This window comes from Dryobates pubescens, chromosome 2 (genome assembly GCF_014839835.1).
Source record: "Dryobates pubescens isolate bDryPub1 chromosome 2, bDryPub1.pri, whole genome shotgun sequence".
Classification (NCBI taxonomy): Eukaryota; Metazoa; Chordata; class Aves; order Piciformes; family Picidae; genus Dryobates; species Dryobates pubescens.
The window spans coordinates 15,433,933-15,451,771 of NC_071613.1; the positions used below are offsets into that span (position 1 = coordinate 15,433,933).

The following is a 17,839-nucleotide window of genomic DNA, read 5'->3' on the forward strand; positions in this document are numbered from 1 at the left end:
TCAGGAAGAGAAGCGTGCCCGGAGCCGGCGGCAGGAGCCGGGGAAACTGCAACTGAAAAGCCCCAGCCCTACTCTTCGTGTGGTGCAACAGGGCCCCAGCGCCCCACAGCCACCGGAACCGAGCGGGGGGCGCGGCGCCTTTAAGGGCCTCCCCGCCCGCCCCAGCCGCGGCGTGACGCCAGCGCCGTCCCTACGTATGCAAAACAAGCGCCCGGCGCCGGCCAATGGGCGTCGGCGCTTGGCGGCAGCCAGCCAATAAGGAGGCGGCTGGCGGCGGGGCGCCGGCTCGCCCCATATAAGGAGCTCCCTGGCCATAAAAGGCAACATTGTATCGCTTTATATGGGGGCGGCGCGGTGCGGCGGGGGCGGTGGTGGAGCGGGGCCGTGAGCGCGGAGCGGGCGGCGGGGCCATGGCAGGGCCGGCCTGACCCGACCCGACCCGCGCTCGCCGCCGCGATGTTGCCGAGCCAGGCCGGGGCCGGGAACGGCGGCGGCGCTGCTGCCGCTGCCGCCGCGCTGGCCCGTGGCTCGGGGCTGGGTCGGTCGCCGGTACCGCGTGGGGCGAACGGCGGCGGGGCGGCGGCAGGACCGCCCGGTGGCCGTCTGGAGCGGGAGGCACTGTACAGCGGCAGCGAGGGCGACTCGGAGTCGGCGGAGGAGGAGGAGCTGGGCGGCGAGCGGCGCGGCGTGAAGCGGGGCCTGGCCGAGGCGGCGGCGGCGGGGCCCGCGGCAGGAGCGGCGGCGGCTGCCTATAGCGGCGGCGTCGGCGGGGGCAGCGGGGCCGTGAGCGGCGCCAAGCCTGGAAAGAAGACGCGGGGTCGGGTGAAGATCAAGATGGAATTCATTGACAACAAGCTACGGCGCTACACCACCTTCAGCAAGAGAAAGACCGGCATCATGAAGAAGGTGGGGCCCCGGGGGTCCGGCCGGCGCGGGGGGGCGGGGGGCGGCAGCGGGGGGCGGCTGGCACCCACCTTTCCATTGCCGGCAGCAGCCGCCACTCCTGGGCGGCGTGTGCCCGGGCCGAGCAGGGAACCGGCCGGCAGGGCCGTGCCCGGAAACGGCGGCGGCTTCCCGGTCGTGCGGCGGGTGGGGGCGGCCCGGCCACAGCTCCTTCCGGGGGGCTGCGCGGGTGCCTCCGGCGGGGCCGGTTGTCGCCTTCATCTCTCTCCTGGCTTTTATGAGGCTCCTGACAGGGACCTGGGAAACGGGGAACGGGAAGAGCAGTAACGGTCACGTAGCCCCAGGGCCGGCGGATGCTGGGTGCGTCCGGCGGTCCCTGGTCGGCTGTTGCGGCTCGTTCTGGTGCAGCCTCCGGCCGGAGCTAACCGGAGCCCTCGGGCCCCTCCCTGTGAGCCGTCGCTGGGTGCCACGCCAGTCCTGTGACACGGCTGGACTGCCCTGCCAAGAGCCCAGCGGGGCTGGCTCCCTCGGCCGCGGAAGGGCTCCGTGCCTCGCCCGGGCCAGAGTGCGCTCCGCGGTTCCTAAGTGGCTCAAGCCGCTGTACGGAGACAGATGAGAAACTTTGGGCGGGAGTGGGTTATGTGCGTTTGGATGCTGCTGGCTCATCTCCATCCTCATTGGTGCTCATAGCATCCTCTGAGCGATTGGGTAATGCTGCATCTCAGCTGAGCTGGACTTCACATGCACCCTGGGAAGGTGGGAATGGTTGTGGGGTACCACTGAGAAAAGTGTGGTAGTGTGGGATGGAGAATGAGGCCATCTGGTCTTGTGGCAGCTTGGGTGAGACCACTGAGTGTGCCATGATGGCATATCAGCAGTGTTCTTCCCAGCCCACACATCAGTCCTGGGGGTTGGTAGCCTCTCTGCAGAGATGTTTGGGTGTAGCTCTGCTCAAGACTTTGAAGACTGAGAAGGGAAGCTGGGTCCTGCCCTGGCTGTGGTGTGAAGAGGTAGCAGAAACATGTGGGCCAAGTTGCATCCTCTCACATGGCTCAGCAAGGTGGGGGGGGGGGCATCCAGAAGTGTCTGGAGAAGCAGGTGGTGTTTCCAGAATGGGGACAGCCCAGTGCTCCTCTTTAGTGAGGCTGTTCTCCTGAGGGCACCGCTCTTTTTCTGTGGCCTCTTGGCACACAGTTCCCCATGGAGCACTCTCAAGGAGCTGGGAGGGCAGCATGGCGCGCTTCACCCTGTGGGGACCCAACCTTGAGTTGGCTGTGGAGGTGAGCTGACAGGGAGCTGGAGCTGGCGTGAGCGAAAGGAGGGGAGGACTCTTGACCCACGTCCCTCCCCTCCATGACTCCCTGTTGGTCCTTTGTGCTGCTGGCAGGCCTACGAGCTCTCCACGCTGACAGGCACCCAAGTCCTGCTGCTGGTGGCCAGCGAGACGGGCCACGTGTACACGTTTGCCACGCGGAAGCTGCAGCCCATGATCACCAGCGAGACGGGGAAGGCGCTGATCCAAACCTGCCTCAACTCCCCCGACTCGCCGCCGCGCTCCGACCCCACCACCGACCAGCGCATGAGCGCCACGGGCTTTGAGGAGACCGACCTCACCTACCAGGTGTCGGAGTCGGACAGCAGCGGGGAGACCAAGGTAACCTGCCTGGGCATCTGGGGGGGCACGGCTGCGCCGGTGGGGTGCTGCTGGGAGCCTCCCCCATCATCCCCCAGCCCTTCTCGAGGAACAGCTTGGGAAGCTGCACGTGAGTCCCTTCCAGCTAGGACTCCACTTGTGGCCTCTCAGAGCTGGCTCCTTCGCTTGGCTGGCTGTAGTGGTGATTCAGAGAGGGAGGAGAGTGGGTGGCAGGTGTTCTGGCCCTGTCCTTTGCAGTGGGGCTCCCCGTCAGCCCAGCCCACCCCCCAGCCAGCTCTCAGCACTGTTATCTCTCCCTGGGCGTCTTCATGCTCTTGCACTCATTGATAAAAATTTGATTCTGCCTCCATGGCCTTATAAGGCCTGGTTTCCCTCACCAGAGTCCCTGGCAGGGCCCCTCACATTCCTTATAAGCTGCAGCTGTCTCTTGCTTTGGTGCTGTTTTGGAGGGGGGCAGGGAGGACATGGGGAATGGAAACACTTGGCTGGACGGACTGTTTCTGCTCCCTGCCCAGTGTCCCTGCAGGCACTGGCCCTTGCCTGCCCATGTTACTTGCCCAGGCTGCTGCAGGAGGTCTGCCCATGGAGGCAGTCAGGCAATGGCTGTTTTCTGCTGGAAGGGCTCTATCTTGTACCCTGCATCTTCTGGTGCAGTTCATAGAATGGTTTGGGTTGGAAGGGACCTTACAGATCATCTGGTTCCAGCCCTTAGCCATGGCCAGGGACACATTCCACTAGACCAGGCTGCACAATGCCCTGTCTGACCTGGCCTTGAACACCTCCAGGGAGGGGACAGCAGTTCCTCAGAGCTGTTGCAAGACAGCTGGCCTCTGTATTGCTGCTGGTTCCTTTGCAGGCTGGTGCTAAGGTCTGTAGGCACTTGGAGATAAGAGGCAGGGGAATCTGTGGTGCATGGCTGGGACAACATGCTGGACTAGGGGCTGTGCCACAGCTTCCTGCACCTGTGTGGAGTGCCATTAGGTGATAAGAGTTCCTGCATGCTCTGCTTTACCTGTGCTGGTGGCATGGGTACTGGGCTTGCTGCACAAGCATTCTTCCAGATGAACTGTGGCCTTGCTCTAGGAGTCCTCCAGCCAGCTGTCTGCAAGTGACAGCAGCATCCTTGCTATGCATTAGCCACTAAGCATTAGCAGAAGAGAGGACCTGGAGATGGATGTTGGAGATCTCTGTGCTGTAATCCCACAGTGCAGCCCCAAGATGTGCCCAGCATGTTGTCTGTTCAGCTGTGTGTTTGTATCCTGTGGCAGCCCAGCAGCTCTGAACTCAGTGCTGCTTGAGGATGTGACAGCCACAACTGCTCCATGCCCTCAGTACTGCTGGGGATGTGAGAGCCACGATTCCTCTGTGTCCTCTTCCCCCCCTGTGTGCAGTGCTGTGCCAGGCAAGACCTTACTGCTGCTGGGTCCTGAGAAATATCACTCATGGAGATCCTTGCAGGCAGAGAAGCTGGTAGGCCAAGGTGTTGCTGGCTGCAGAGCTCTGTGCTGGAGCCCAGAAGAGTCCCTGGGAAGGCTTCCCACTGATGGGAGCCCAATACTCCCAGCTGTCTCAGATTGGTGTGACTCCTGTGGGTGCCTCCAGTTCCTAGTGTGAACTGACTGCCCTTTCCAGTGGGCCAAGGAGCCTGTTGTCACCAGCAGCTTCTTGTTTGTGCAGCCTTTGTTGGTAAGGACTTCTCTCTTGGGCTTCTCCTGGATGAAGAGGCAAGTCCTGAGGGCATTTTGTAATGAGACCTGTGCCTGGAGTAGTTTGGAGGTGTGGGAAGTATCCCCAGTTCAAAAGAGACAGAGACCTGCTGGAGAGAATCCAAGAGAGAGCCAGGAGGATGATTAGGGGTCTTGAGCATCTCCCCTGTGAAGAGAGACTGAGAGCCCTGGGGCTGTTTAGTCTGGAGAAGAGAAGGCTGGGAGGGGATCTGATCAATGCCTATCAATATCTGAGGGGTGGGTGTCAAGTGGAGGGGGGCAAGCTCTTTTTGTTGGGGCACACTAGTAAGACAAGGAACAGTGGATACAAACTTGAACACAGAAGGTTTCAGCTCAACATGAGGAGAAACTTCTTTACAGTGAGGGTGACAGAGCCCTGGAGCAGGCTGCCCAGAGAGGTTGTGGAGTCTGCATCTCTGGGGACTTTCAAACCCCACCTGGATGCCTTCCTGTGCAGACTACCCTGGGTGACCCTGCCTTGGCAGTGGGGTTGGACTGAGTGATCTCTTGGTGTCCCTTCCAGCCCCTAACATTCTGAGATTAAGTACTGTGCAGGCAGCTGACCTCTCTCTGACCTGTCTCTGGCATGGGGCTTGTCCACATCACGTCCCTGAGGATATAGCTAGGTAGCCCCAAAGAAGTATGCTCTTGGAGTGCAGTTACCCTACAGAGGAGGTTTTCATAACACAGCTTTCTGCTGCAACCCTGCAAGCCCACCATGAGTGGTAGTGCTTAGTGCAGAGTGCTTCATAGCCACAGCCAGCATTTGGGGTGGGTCTGGAGGAGCCTTGTGGCTCTGTCTTCTGCTTGCTGTTCTGGCTGTACCGTACCTGCTTCTGGCCTCCTAAGGACTCTTCTTGTGGCCAGGCATGAGGCTAGGGATGGTCCTACCCTGACCCTCCCCACTCTTGCTGTGCCTTCTGCAGTGCTGGGAACCTGGTTTGGTGCTGGTGACAAAAGTTGGCCCAATTCTGGGACAGATGAAGCAGCACTCCAGGGATGAAGGGAGCCTGTGGGTGGGCCATGTGAGGTGGATGGGGGCCTTGAAGGGTGGGTGGTACCCAGGGCTTGATTAGGGGTGCCTCATTAGAGGAAGTGGCAGGGAATTGGTCCTGCCTTGACAGGAGGGTTGGACTAGGTGATCTCCAGGGGTCCCTTGCAGCCCCTTACCATTCTGTGATTCTATGGAATTCAATTAGGATGCTCTGAGAGGGTTGGGCATTTGCTGCCTGGTCTTCCTGTCAACTCTGCTTTCTGGGCCTCTGCATGGATGAAACCTGCTTGTGTTGAGCTGCTGCAGCAGAGAGAGGAGCAGTGCAGCTAGGCTGTTACCTGTGGTCAGCAGCCAGCAGCAGCTGTGAGATGCTTCTGCTGTGCCAAACCCAAACTCCCTGCCACAGAGCCTGAGTTTGGCCTGCAGCTAACACTGAAGCAAGCTGCACTTCCAAGACAGCAGCCACATCCTCATGATGCCATGTACTGACCTGTCTGGTCCCCAAAGGACACATTGTCCTCATGTAGTCTCCTGGGTGTGATTATGCAGGAGAGGGAACTCAAGGCTCTAGACTGGGGTGAGAGCATGGGATGAGCCCTGATGTCTCTTCTTGGGGTGGGACTTGTTGGCCCCTCTGGATTGCAGACCAGGTGCTGGAGTCCAGGTTAGGATTTCCCATTTCCCAAGGCCAGTTACCCTGCAACATCCACGCAGCAATGCTGGGTTGAGGGGTCTGGGTCATGCTGAACAGCATTGTCCTGGGCAGCACTGAGAAGCTGTGGAGAGGGATTGGTTTTGTCCTCAAGACCCTATTGTGTTCCAGGATGTGCATCATCAGATGACCTGGGCCATGTCCTGTGGTCCACTCATGCTGTATAGCCTTTTTCAAACGTGCACAGTGGTGTGGGTCTGTGCAGACATCTCTTGGGGCTGTGCCACACTTCTCTGCTCTGTGCTGGACCCTCAGATGCTGCTCTGTGAGCAGCAGAAGTTTACAGCATCTGGGAAGTTTGGTGGGGAACGGATGTGCAGCTGGATCAGGAAGGGAAGAGCCTTCAGGGCTGCTGTGCTGCCTCAGGGCTTGTCCATGGTCCCTTGGGTAATGTGTACTGAAGGTGACCTATGACTTGGCTCCTGTTGAAGGCTGGCCTAGTGCATGTAGCCTGGGGTTTGCAGGGTGCTGGGAGGAGCTAAGGTGCTCTGGGGCTCTAAGGCATCCCAGATGGGCAACAGGTGTCCAATCCCAAGGTCTCTCCTGCTGTCTCTGTACTGGGAGCTGTTGCTGTAGCTTGAGAGAAACACAGCAGAGATGGGACATCTGGCCTGTCCTCTTGGGCTGGGGGAAAGAGGAGAATCTGAGTCTCACCCATGGCAGAGGAGGGAGGGCACGAGAGAGGGCATGCAAGGTTTGAGCCTGCTGCCACATCATCTTTCCCAAGCACCTTTTCTGCTCTGATTGCCCTGAGGTTTGCCCATGTGCTTCTAATGAGTCCTGAGTAAGGTGCTGTGAATTCTTTGGGATGCCTCCTCCAGCCCTAAGAGCATAGAGAGACGCTGAGTGCCCTGGCTGCTTGGGGGCTGTATCTCAGGGATGTACAGTTTGAAGGCTGCACCTGGGGATGAGGGTGCTTGGCTTATCCCAGCTGGGAGCAGGACTTGCCCTGCTGTGCTACGGCTTCCGTGGCCTAGTGGGCTGTTGGGAGCTCTGCCCTGTCACCCATCTGGGGAGGGCACCCACAGCCTCCGTGTGAGATGGCAGGGGTTTGTGGTTGAGCTAATGGAAAGTGCCTCTCCTGGGCTCTGCTCTGTCATCACGTGCCTCTTCTAATTCGGACGCGAGGGCGAGCGGTGCCAAGCGGAGGGGCGTTGCTCTCCTCCCTGCCCGGGCCCCGGGGCACGGCCGAGCGCCGGGGATTGGTTACCCCTCTCCAAAATGGGCTGCCTTCCCTTTTTTAGCTCTTGCTTGAGCTGTGAATTCCTCGTTCCTGGCAGCTTGACAAGCTGGGAAGAAGGCTTAGCACTGGAGAGCTGGGCCCACCAGCGGGGAGGGGTGGGAGTGTGGCAGCCTTAACTCTTCCGGGGCGTGCTGCCAGGCCTGGCAGGGCATGGGGACAGCAGGTCTCTCGTGGCGTCCTGTGGAGCAGTGTATTTGCAGCCTGCTCTTGGCTCAGCAGGGCAGGAGAGGAGCCATGGAGGTGATGGGTAGCCAAAAAGGGATTTGGGAGAAGGAGGCTCATTAGGTGAAGTGTGAGTGCCGGGGGGCAAGAGGGATCCTGCTGGGCTCAGTTGGTTCCTGCAGATCCAAGCTGCGTCCAGCCGAGTGCTTTGTGGCTGCAGAAACTGGGGTGTTAGGCACCCTGTGGACCAGCATACATGTTCCTCCTTTGTTCCCAGACCCAGCAGCCAGCCTCTTAAGCTAGCTTTGGCTCAGTGCAGGGCCCTCCTTCTTCTGGTGCTTTGCTTTCCTGATGATGCTGTCCTCGGACAGGCACGGAGCTCCAGTGCTCCTTGCAGGACTGTGGTCTGTGTGGGCTGTAGCTGACATATGGGGTCCCCTGGAAGCATTTGCCCCCTGCCTGTCTCCAGCTAGTAGACTGGCAAATGGGTGCTTTCCCTGGCTGGGTTCTCCCATTTGCTCCAGGAAATTCGTGGAGGCATTCCCCAGGGCTTGACAAAGCAGCTGTCACAGCTGGGTCTGGGCCTCCCTGGTGTCTGGGTCTGGCCTCTCTCCCCTCTCCCTTGGTGCTTCTAGTGTACAGCTGCCTTTAGAAGCCAGTTCTTGGCTTCTTCTTGGCCATGTGTTTCCTGCCATAAGGGAAGTGGTGTGTGTTCCTGACAGGAGACAGTGTGTTTACCTTCATGTCTGTCCCTGCTTTTGCCTCTTGTGTGCCAAAGAGAGGCTGCTCTCTTAGGGGGACTCCTGGGGAGGGAAAGGGTTGCTTCATTCCCTGGTGTCTCTCAGGGGACCCGTGTGGCCCCGGGCTCGTATCCAAGGCTTATGCTGAGCTCTCTCCAGCTCTTCTCATGCTACATGATTGGGCACAGTCTCCTTGTGCTTGTACAAGCAGCTCCCCTCTGCTGCTCTGGCTCTGCTCCGTGTGCAGGCAGCAGGCAGTGGGGGTATGGTTCAGCACGAGGCTGCACCCTTGGGAGCCTGCTTTGGCCTCGTGGGCAGGTGCTGACCACATCCAAGGGCCAGTCTGAGTTGTCACCACCTCTCCTTCCCCAGGACACGCTGAAACCTGCCTTCACTGTCACCAACCTGCCGGGGACGACGTCCACCATCCAGACAGCCCCCACCACCTCCACCTCCATGCAGGTCAGCAGCGGCCCGTCCTTCCCCATCACTAACTACCTGGCACCAGTGTCTGCCAGCATCAGCCCCAATGCCGTCACCAGTGCCAACGGGACAGTGCTGAAGACCACTGGAGCCAGTGCAGTGACGTCGGGGGGCCTCATGCCCATACCCACAGGCTTCACCCTCATGTCAGGTCAGTGCCTCGAGGGGCTGAGGGCCGCCCCTGTCCGTCCGGCTCTGCGCCCGTGTGCTGCGGTCTCCTCCGGGGCGGAGGAGGGCTGGTGGCAGGAGGAAGCGGAGCGGCTGCTGCTGTAGGGTGCACCTGGCTGGGGCTCCTCGCTTGAGCCCAGCCAGGCCAGGGCCCGGACAAGCGTCGTGTGCTGACCGTTTCCTCAGAGCGCCCCTGGCTGGCCCTGCTGCTGGGAAGGGTGCAGTGGCAGGGGGCTGAGCTGGGACCCCAGGGCAGCACCTCGAAGCCTAGAGGGAGTGAAGAGAGCTGGTGGTGACACAAGCTTTCCTTTCTCCCCCACTCTTGGCAGGTGCTTCCCTTTCTCTGGGGACCCCTGCCATTCCTCTCACTCAGTTACAGCCCCAGTCCCTGGCTGTGCCCAGCCAGCAGAGCCAGGTGCTCGCAGGTACGGCTGGACAGCCGCAGCAGGTACGGCAGGCAGTCTTCCGCTTCCCTGCCAGAGCTGGAGGGCAGGTCGTGTCCCTGACAGGTCAGCACTCGCTTCTCCTCCACGTGCTTCAGGTGGGGGGATGGAGGTGTCTGGGGGGGGTTCTGCTGGCCTGGCCAGAGAGCTGACCCCTGGCGTAGGTGGGAGCGCAGTGGAGGCAGAGTGCAGAGCACCCTGGCTGTGACTGTGAGGGATAGATGGGAGGACAGGGCAGAGAGTGCTTGGCATAGGCAGGAGCAGCATCCTAGGGGATACAGACCATGGGAAGCAGCAGGTTTTCAGTCTCCTTCCCCAGGGTTTGCCCTGTGACTAGCAAAGGTAGAGGAGACAGATCCCTGATGCAGCTGTGCTGAGGCTCAGTGGTGTTGGGAGGATTGATGGAGAGAGACCACAGGGGCTCAGATGCCCAATGGATGCTTTTTGTGTGCTGTCATTGGGCTCTGTCCAGCTGCCTTTGCTGCTGAGTTTGGATCTGCAGTCTCTGAACCAAGGTGCAGAAGACAGATTAGGAGAGACCCAGAGCAGAGGAAGAAGCTGGTGCTGCTGTGTTGCCTTGTGGGCAGTGCTCTTTGTAGGAGTTGTTTCTTGTGCTGAGTGGAGGTTCTCCAGGTGATGTACTAGGGCTGGTCGTGCTCCTGGCTGGAATTTCAGAGCAGGGCTAGACTCTGCTTTGTGGGGACAGTCATCACCTGAGAAGCAGCAGTGAGAGTGAGACATATCTCTTGTGTCCTGCTGTCTGAGCTCAAGTTGATGAGTCTGTTAGCCTGCATGCCTTCTTGAAGCCTTTATGGCTCCTGTGGGCCCTGGCAAAGAGCGTGATCTCCTGCAGGGGGTCTGGATTTCCCTTGTGGTCTGAGGAGCTAAGAGAATAATGGATGTGTGTCCCTGCAGTGTGGTGCATGGGGAGGTGCTTGGCCTGAGCGAGGTGGCTGATGACTGCTGCTCTCTGCAGCATCACTTGCTCTTCTCTCTGGAGTCAGGACCTGAGCTTTGAGGGGAGCTTTCTGGGCTGAGCTCTGTCTCTGGAGCCAAAGAGCTTTGCAATATGTGCACTGGGTCAGAGGCTGTGTCACCATGCCTCTGCAGGTCTGGGATGCACATCTTATGGTGCAGTGGTTGCTAAACCCTGTGCAGGGCACCATGATGTCGTGGAGATCACAAGGTGGGTGAGAGAGCTTTTCTCCAAGTGCCCTGTGGAGGATGGAGCTGGGCTTCAGAGTTTGAAGGCAGTGGGCCCCAGCCAGCCTGGGCAGTGCTGGGGGTACCCTCTCCTCCCATCATCATCTGTGCTGTGTCTTGGTGGAACCAGGACATTCCTGAACTATACCTGGGAGCTGGACAAAAGCTGCTGTGGCCTTTCCTTTCCTCTCTGGAGCCCTGTAAGCCAGCTATAACTCCTCCTTGGCCCCTGTGTGCCAGGAAAGAGCAGGTTTGAGAGCATGGTGCAGAGCCATGCTGTGGAGCTGTGCGTGGCCAGAGAAGGACTGAGTGTCTTTTACATGGCTCAGAGTGCTTGTACCCCTGCTGAGCCGCAGGCTGATGGGCTCCTCTCTCTCCCCAGGTGGTACCATGGCTCAGCAGGTTCCAGTCCAGGCTATCCAGGTGCATCAGGCACCGCAGCAAGCATCTCCCTCTAGTGACAGCAGCACTGACCTTACCCAGACCTCTTCCAGCGGAACAGGTAATTGGGACATCATGGTGACCATCTTCTGCCTGCCTTTCTAACCACTGCTGACAACAACCCACACCCATAGGTCTCATGCCTGCTCCCTGCCCCAGGGTCCTTCAGACCATCTCTGTCCTGTTCTTCCTGACAGTTCCCCAGGTGTATTTATCCCTGTTGCCAGCCCCCATGCTACGCTCTGTCTGGGTAGATGCTGCTGTGCATAGGGCATCTTACAAGGGATTTCAGAGCCTTTCCACATGCATAGAAACATAGAATGTTAGGGGTTGGAAGGGACCTCTGAAGATCATGTAGTCCAGCACCCCTGCCAAAGCAGGATCCCTCAGGGCAGATCACACAGGAATGCATCCAGATGGGCCTTGAAAGGCCCTAGAGAAGGAGAATCCACAGCCTCTCTGGGCAGCCTGGTTCCCAGCGCTCTGTCACCCTTCCAGTAAAGTTTTCCCTCATGTTGAGGTGGAACTGCCTGGAGCTGGGAACAGGTTGCCCATTTCTCAGGTGGTTTCTTAGTGAGACAGAGTTGCCCCTCCCACAAGGCACTGGCTCACATCTGCTTGAGGTTTTTCACTCTTGTAGTTTCAGGCTGTGCAATGAAAATTTCCCTCAGATCTTGGAGCAGAAAGCAGTAGAATGTTGGTGCATTTCAACTCACCACAACTGTATGTGCACAGGAGACCTCTTGTCAGTAAAACCTGATGCCAGGTGCCTGGATGCAGGCTGAATCCAACTCAGCTCTATTACATCTTCATCAGGAAACTTGCATCTCAGGGTGAATTCAGTCCTGGGATATTTGGCTGCATCTCAGGGTGAATTCAGTCCTGGGATATTTGGCTGCATCTCAGGGTGAATTCAGTCCTGGGATATTTGGCTGCATCTCAGGGTGAATTCAGTCCTGGGATATTTGGCTGCATCTCAGGGTGAATTCAGTCCTGGGATATTTGGCTGCATCTCAGGGTGAATTCAGTCCTGGGATATTTGGCTGCATCTCAGGGTGAATTCAGTCCTGGGATATTTGGCTGCATCTCAGGGTGAATTCAGTCCTGGGATATTTGGCTGCATCTCAGGGTGAATTCGGTCCTGGGATATTTGGCTGCATCTCAGGGTGAATTCGGTCCTGGGATATTTGGCTGCATCTCAGGGTGAATTCGGTCCTGGGATATTTGGCTGCATCTCAGGGTGAATTCGGTCCTGGGATATTTGGCTGCATCTCAGGGTGAATTCGGTCCTGGGATATTTGGCTGCATCTCAGGGTGAATTCAGTCCTGGGATATTTGGCTGCCATGCTGTTCTGCCCTCTCATACTCACTCATGAGACAGAGAGGTTTGAGCTCTCTTGCCTGTTCCCTGGGGCTTCTCCCCAGCAGCTTGGGAGAACCGGATGAGTATCTCCAAGGACCTGCTGCTTGAGGGTGGCTGAGGGAGGGGTGTTAGGCAGGTATGTGAGTGTAGCACAGTCCTTTCGTGTAGCTCACACACAGTCTGTCCTGCTGCTAGTGACCCTCCCAGCGACCATCATGACGTCGTCTGTGCCAACCACTGGGGGTGGCCACATGATGTACCCCAGCCCACACGCGGTGATGTACGCGCCCACATCTGGCCTTGCAGACAGTGGACTTGCAGTCCTCAACGCTTTCTCACAGGCACCTTCAGCGATGCAGGTGTCCCACAGCCAGGTCCAGGATCAGGGTAAGATAGCTGTCTGGGTCAGTGCTCCCTTAAGCACTCTTGACACCCTGGTTTTTCTCGTCTCGTGCGTGCTTACCGCTGCGTAGTCAAAGAATGTTCTCCTGAGCAGTCCTGGTGGCTGTGCAGAGGCCTGGCAGGGGTGATGCTCGATGCATGCTTTTAGATTCTGCCCTTCTCCTGTGCAAAGGGTTGCTTGAGCTGTTTGCTGAGGACAAAGGGTGAAGGTTGCTGGGATGGGTGGGTGGATGGGGCAGTGGGTGGAGTGACCTAGGAGAACCTGGAGGAGGAGCTGTGGCTGCGTGAGGGAGCAAAGCAGCGTGAAGCCATGCAGGCAAGACTTGGCTTGAGGTCTTGTTTTCCATGATTTGGAAAACCTAGTGCATGTGGCTTTCTCCTTCCATGCCTCCATGCATGCAAACAGGTACCTTCATCCTTGTCAAGCTCCATGGAGCTCAGAGAAAAAGACCCACAGGTGAACACCACTTAAGGGATGGCATCATTTGTGCGCTCTCTCTCTCTCTGTGGCAGGTGGCGTCCCCCAAGTGTTCCTGACAGCCCCATCAGGCACCGTTCAAATCCCAGTCTCAGCTGTTCAGCTTCACCAGGTAGGCACAGAGTGGTATTTGCAGGTGTTCAGGGGGTGCCCTTGTCCTGGCCCTGCCTGCACATCCTTTGTGGGTCTGGGCAGCTTTGGGCCCTCAGGTAGGGTCCGTCCCCACGTCTGGGAAAGCTGTCAGCGCCCAGAAAGGAGAGTGCCACCCTGGCTGCTGGCACACGTGGTCTCAAGGCACGCCACCCTCCAGTTCTTCCTCCTCCCTTTTCTCTCTAGATGGCTGTCATTGGGCAGCAGAGCAGCAGTGGCAGCAGCCTGACAGAGCTGCAGGTGGTCAACTTGGAGACCTCGCACAGCGCCAAGAGTGACTGAGAGGCCTCTGCTGCCGGCCTTGTGCCTGCCCCTGGCTCCTCAGGCCAGGGCTGGCAGCAGCAATTCCTTCTCGTACAGACTGCACCGATTATTTATTGTTGCCTTTTCACGTTTCCTTCATCCACACATGCACCCACACACACACAGACATGCACCCACACACACACACACACAGGCATGCGCGTGGGGCCGCAGGACCCGCCTGGGGCAGAACTGTGCTGGGGCCGTGCAGGGCTTTGGGGGTGTTTGGATGCTGCTGTGCTTGTCTCACGCCAGCCAAAGAACCTTTGTCTCTCGAGGGGAGGGTCGCTCTGCGCTGTAAATAAATACTATGGGCTGTTCCCAGCTGGAGGCTCTGGCTCCTTCTGGGCTCTCTGAGTCGCCTTGCCCATGAAGTGTTCGCTCGGCGTGGGGCTCAGCCCTAGAGCCCGTCCTGTGGGTGCAACTCAGAGTGGAGCAGGCCGAGGCTGTGCTGCTGGCCTCAGCAATGTGCCTTTGTTGGGGGGGGTGACACGTTCTGGCTGCAGCAACTCGCCCTGGGCTCTGGACAGGGGAGAGTGGCCACCTTGCATGCGCATCTCTGGCTGGGCCTGCGCACCCTCCCTCCAGAGGGCAGGGCAGGGCACGGCCTGTGGCATGTGCCTGGCAGCACGTGGCCCCATCCTCCTTGTATGCACTACAGTGAGCCCTCTGCCCTCAGTGCCTCCTTGCTGGGCTGCCCGGCAGATTTGCAGCCTGACTGGTTCTGCCCTGGTGGCTGCCCTTGCACAGCTGAGGTGGTTGGTGGGTGCCCAGGGGTACAGCGATGGCCCTGTAGAGCTCACAGGGGGCTCTGTGGCCAGCTCAGCCCACACTCTCCTCTCAGCCCTCACACTGCTTGCAGACTCCATACACTCAGGGGAATGTGGCCAGGTCTTTCTGACGTCCCCCTGCAGCTCCAGCCAACGCTTTCTAAACTTCTGTCTGATGCAAGGTGGAGAAACGACTAAGTGTCAAAGGGAAGAAGAGCCCATGGAGCACTGAGCTGCTGGACAGGTGGCAGGCTCTTCCTCTGAGCACCAGAGTGGCTTGTAGGCCATCCTTGTGTGGCAGAGGAGCAGCTGTGATTCCTGTGCAGGCTCAGCAAGGCCAGGGCAGAAGGGCTGGAGCGTGCCTGGTCCTGCACAGGAGTTGTTGTGAACGGCTCTGCTACATAGTCCTATCCCTGGAAGGAGAGTGAGCAAGTGAGAGAAGCTGCTGAGTCCTTAGGGGAAGAAGCAGCTACTGTAACTTTTTCTTTCTTTTTTTTTTTTTTTTAAGTTAAAAGACAAAAGAAGCCTTGGAGAAAAAAGGAAAAAAGGAAAAAAAAAAAAGGAAAAAAAAAAAAAAGAAAATTACTTTATTTTTCTAAATGTTAAACTCAGTATTTATGTAATTCTTTAAGGAATAAAAGTTTGGCTCCTGTACAGTTTTCACGGGGTTTGTACCAGGGGGATGGGAGAGGGGTGGGTGGGCATGGAGGCAGGAAAGGGGCCTTGCTTTTGACTTTGTATTGTAACCTTGGACATGTTTCCTCAGCATTAGCGTTTAAGCTGCGCTCTCCACCCACCAGCATGTGCCAGGGATCGAGCTGACTCCACTGGGATGCTTGTTCCCTGCTTACCTGTGCCGAGAACTCCATACCCATTGTCTGGGGCTTAGCGGGCAGCAGGCAAGTGAAGCAGTCTCTAGAAGTGGGGGAAGTCATCCCTCAGGAGCAAGGGCCTTGCAGTGTGCCCGGGAGCCAGAGATGGGCTGCGTTTTCTGGTGGCTTCCCTGTTCACCTCTGGTCCTTGGACCTGTGGCTGTTGTGTCACTGCTTTTGCTGTGGAGCAGCTGTAACTGCCTAAGGGATATGGGCATCCCCACTCCTCCCTGGGTTGTGAGTGGCCAGCAGTGGCTGATCCCCCGCTCATCCTGCTCACTGTGCGGGTAGCAGCATCTCCTGAGCTCGCTGATGATCTGGGCTGTAGTTCCCACTCTACAGCTCTTCCTTGGTGCACAGATGCAGGCATGTCCCCTGCAAGTTCCCTGTGCAAAGAGCTGACAGAATGGTCTTTCAGCCTTCAAAACTGTTAAGCCCTTGTGGAGAGTGGGGTGGCCCATCTGGTGAGAGTGACATTGCATGCCGCCTCCCTTTAGCATCCTTGCTCTAAGAGTGATGTGTTACCCTGCAGCTCGGAGCATGTGGGAGTGCTGTGCCGTGCCCCATTGCTTAGGTGTATGAAAGCTGCTCAGTGATGCTTCCAAAACAGGGCTGTGGGTACCTAGGAGTTCACCCCGGGAGAAGGATGGGGTTGGGATTTGCATTGTTCTTTGCCACCGGCCTGGCTTTGCTCCGCTTGGCTTGTGTGCCAGCACGGTGGAGCAGAGCTGCTCGGGGCCAGGAGGGCAGGAGCGCCCCTGCTGCTATCGGGTGCCCGACTGCATTTTCCTTCCCTCGGCTCCCCCCAGAGGCGAAACTGCTGGTTAAACGCTAATGGTGTTATTTTATTTAAGTGCAGAACTTGTAAGAACACTTGTGTATCAGGGATGAAATGGCATTTATTGTGTGGTGACATGGGGGTTTTTTTTTGGGGGGGGGGTGTTGTTTTCAGTTCATTTTACCGGCTTGAGGGTTGTGTGTGTGCGTGCGTGCGCGCGTGTGTGAGATCATCTTCTGATTTTGGGGGGTGGGTGGGGTGGTTTTGTTTTGGGGGGTTTGTTGTTTTGGGGTTTGTTTTGGGGTTTTTTTTTTTTCCCCTCCAGTTTCCAGGGTTGTGTTTCTGGAAGGATGTGGAAGTAATCACAGTACTATGTACAGAGCTTTCTTTTGTATTAAAACAGACAAAAAAAAAAAAGACAACAAACAAACTACTCTTTCAATAAATGTTATCATTTTGTGCACAGATTTGGGATCTTGGACCTGCTTTGCTGCACCTTTAGGGTCAAGGAAGGGGGGGGAGGGGGAGGGATCAGAGGCAGATTGCTGCGCCTGTCTGCGTTCTGCAGAGGGTGGAGGGCTGTCTGGACCAATGTGGCCCAAGGGGAGCTCTTTGTGGAAGTCTCCATCCCCACTGCCTCCTGCACAGGTGAGACCTAACCAGCTGGGGAGTTCCAGAGCCAGAAAGGGCCTGTGGTAAAGAGCAGGGCAGTGAGGGCTGTCCTGTTTGAAAACATGGGAATTGTGCTGGTGAGTGGGGCATGGTGTTGAGCCAAGAGAAGTAACAATGGAGAATGAGGAGGAAGTGAAACTTCCAAAAGAAAAGGACTGCTGTAATTCATGAGTGTTAGCAGGCAAGAGCAGGAGGAACTCAAGCAAGAGTCATGGAGGCAGAAGAGAGCATGTTGCTAATGGAGGAGTGAGGCCAAAACTAAGGTCTAAGAAGAGTTTTTGCTGTGGTAACATCAAAGAAAATACAACCCCTAGGCCTGGAGTCAGGTGGGTTATATACAACTATGGAATTCATAGAATGGTCTGGGTTGGAAGGGCTCTCCAAAGGTCACCTAGTCCAACCTCCTCTGCAGTCAGCAGGGGCATCCTCAACTACATCAGGTTGCCCAGAGCCTTGTCAAGCCTCACATTGAATATCTCCAGGGATGAGCCTCAACCATGGGCAAACCTGTTGCAGTGTTCCACTACCCTTATGGTGCAGAACTTGTTCCTAGCATCCAATCTAAATCTATTCTCTAGTTTTGAGGCCACTGCCCCTTGTCCTATCCCTGGAGGCTGAAACAATCTCTTTCCAGCCTTCTTTAGGTACTGTGCAACATAGGGAAAATACATCTCAGTATAGCAGGAGAGGAGATTGTACTGGAAGTGCAGCTACAGTGGCTCTCGCCATCATGAGGGAAGGTGCTTTAATTTTATGGCTTACACCACCGCCAGCCCCATGTTCATCATTTTTGGGTTCAGCACCACACAACCTCTCTCAGCACCAGTAACCCCATGTTACTTGTGTGCAGGTGTCTGTAGGACATATAAAACAGCTACCGTGGAGCAAGATTCCACAGGCATCATCTTGATTTTCAGGGTAAATGACTGTACACAGGACAAGAGTAAAAAAGGAGAGAAGCAGAGTAGCTTATTAGTACTTACCCACAACAAAGAATGCAGCCAAGCAAAAGCCACCAGCTACTATCAGCTAGAGTGAAGAAACCAACAAGAGACAGACAGTTGTTTTACATGACTAGCTTTATGTTAGTGACCAGCCCCATGGGATGATTCAGCCCTTATCCTTATTTTCCTTTTTCCCTCCCATGGTCATTTATTTACATTCTCCCACTTTCCTTC

At 57.1% G+C, this 17,839-nt stretch overlaps 1 protein-coding gene across 1 annotated transcript; it reads left to right on the top strand.

Moving 5' to 3' along the window:
• The first annotated feature begins 334 nt into the window (after positions 1–334).
• SRF (serum response factor) lies at positions 335–16,126 on the top strand. The gene is made up of 7 exons (XM_054170900.1): positions 335–906; positions 2,291–2,557; positions 8,508–8,769; positions 10,815–10,934; positions 12,432–12,623; positions 13,152–13,228; positions 13,453–16,126. The coding sequence occupies exons 1-7, from the start codon at positions 457–459 to the stop codon at positions 13,546–13,548; spliced, it is 1,464 nt and encodes a 487-aa protein (XP_054026875.1). The 5' UTR covers positions 335–456; the 3' UTR covers positions 13,549–16,126.
• Positions 16,127–17,839: the final 1,713 nt, after the last annotated feature.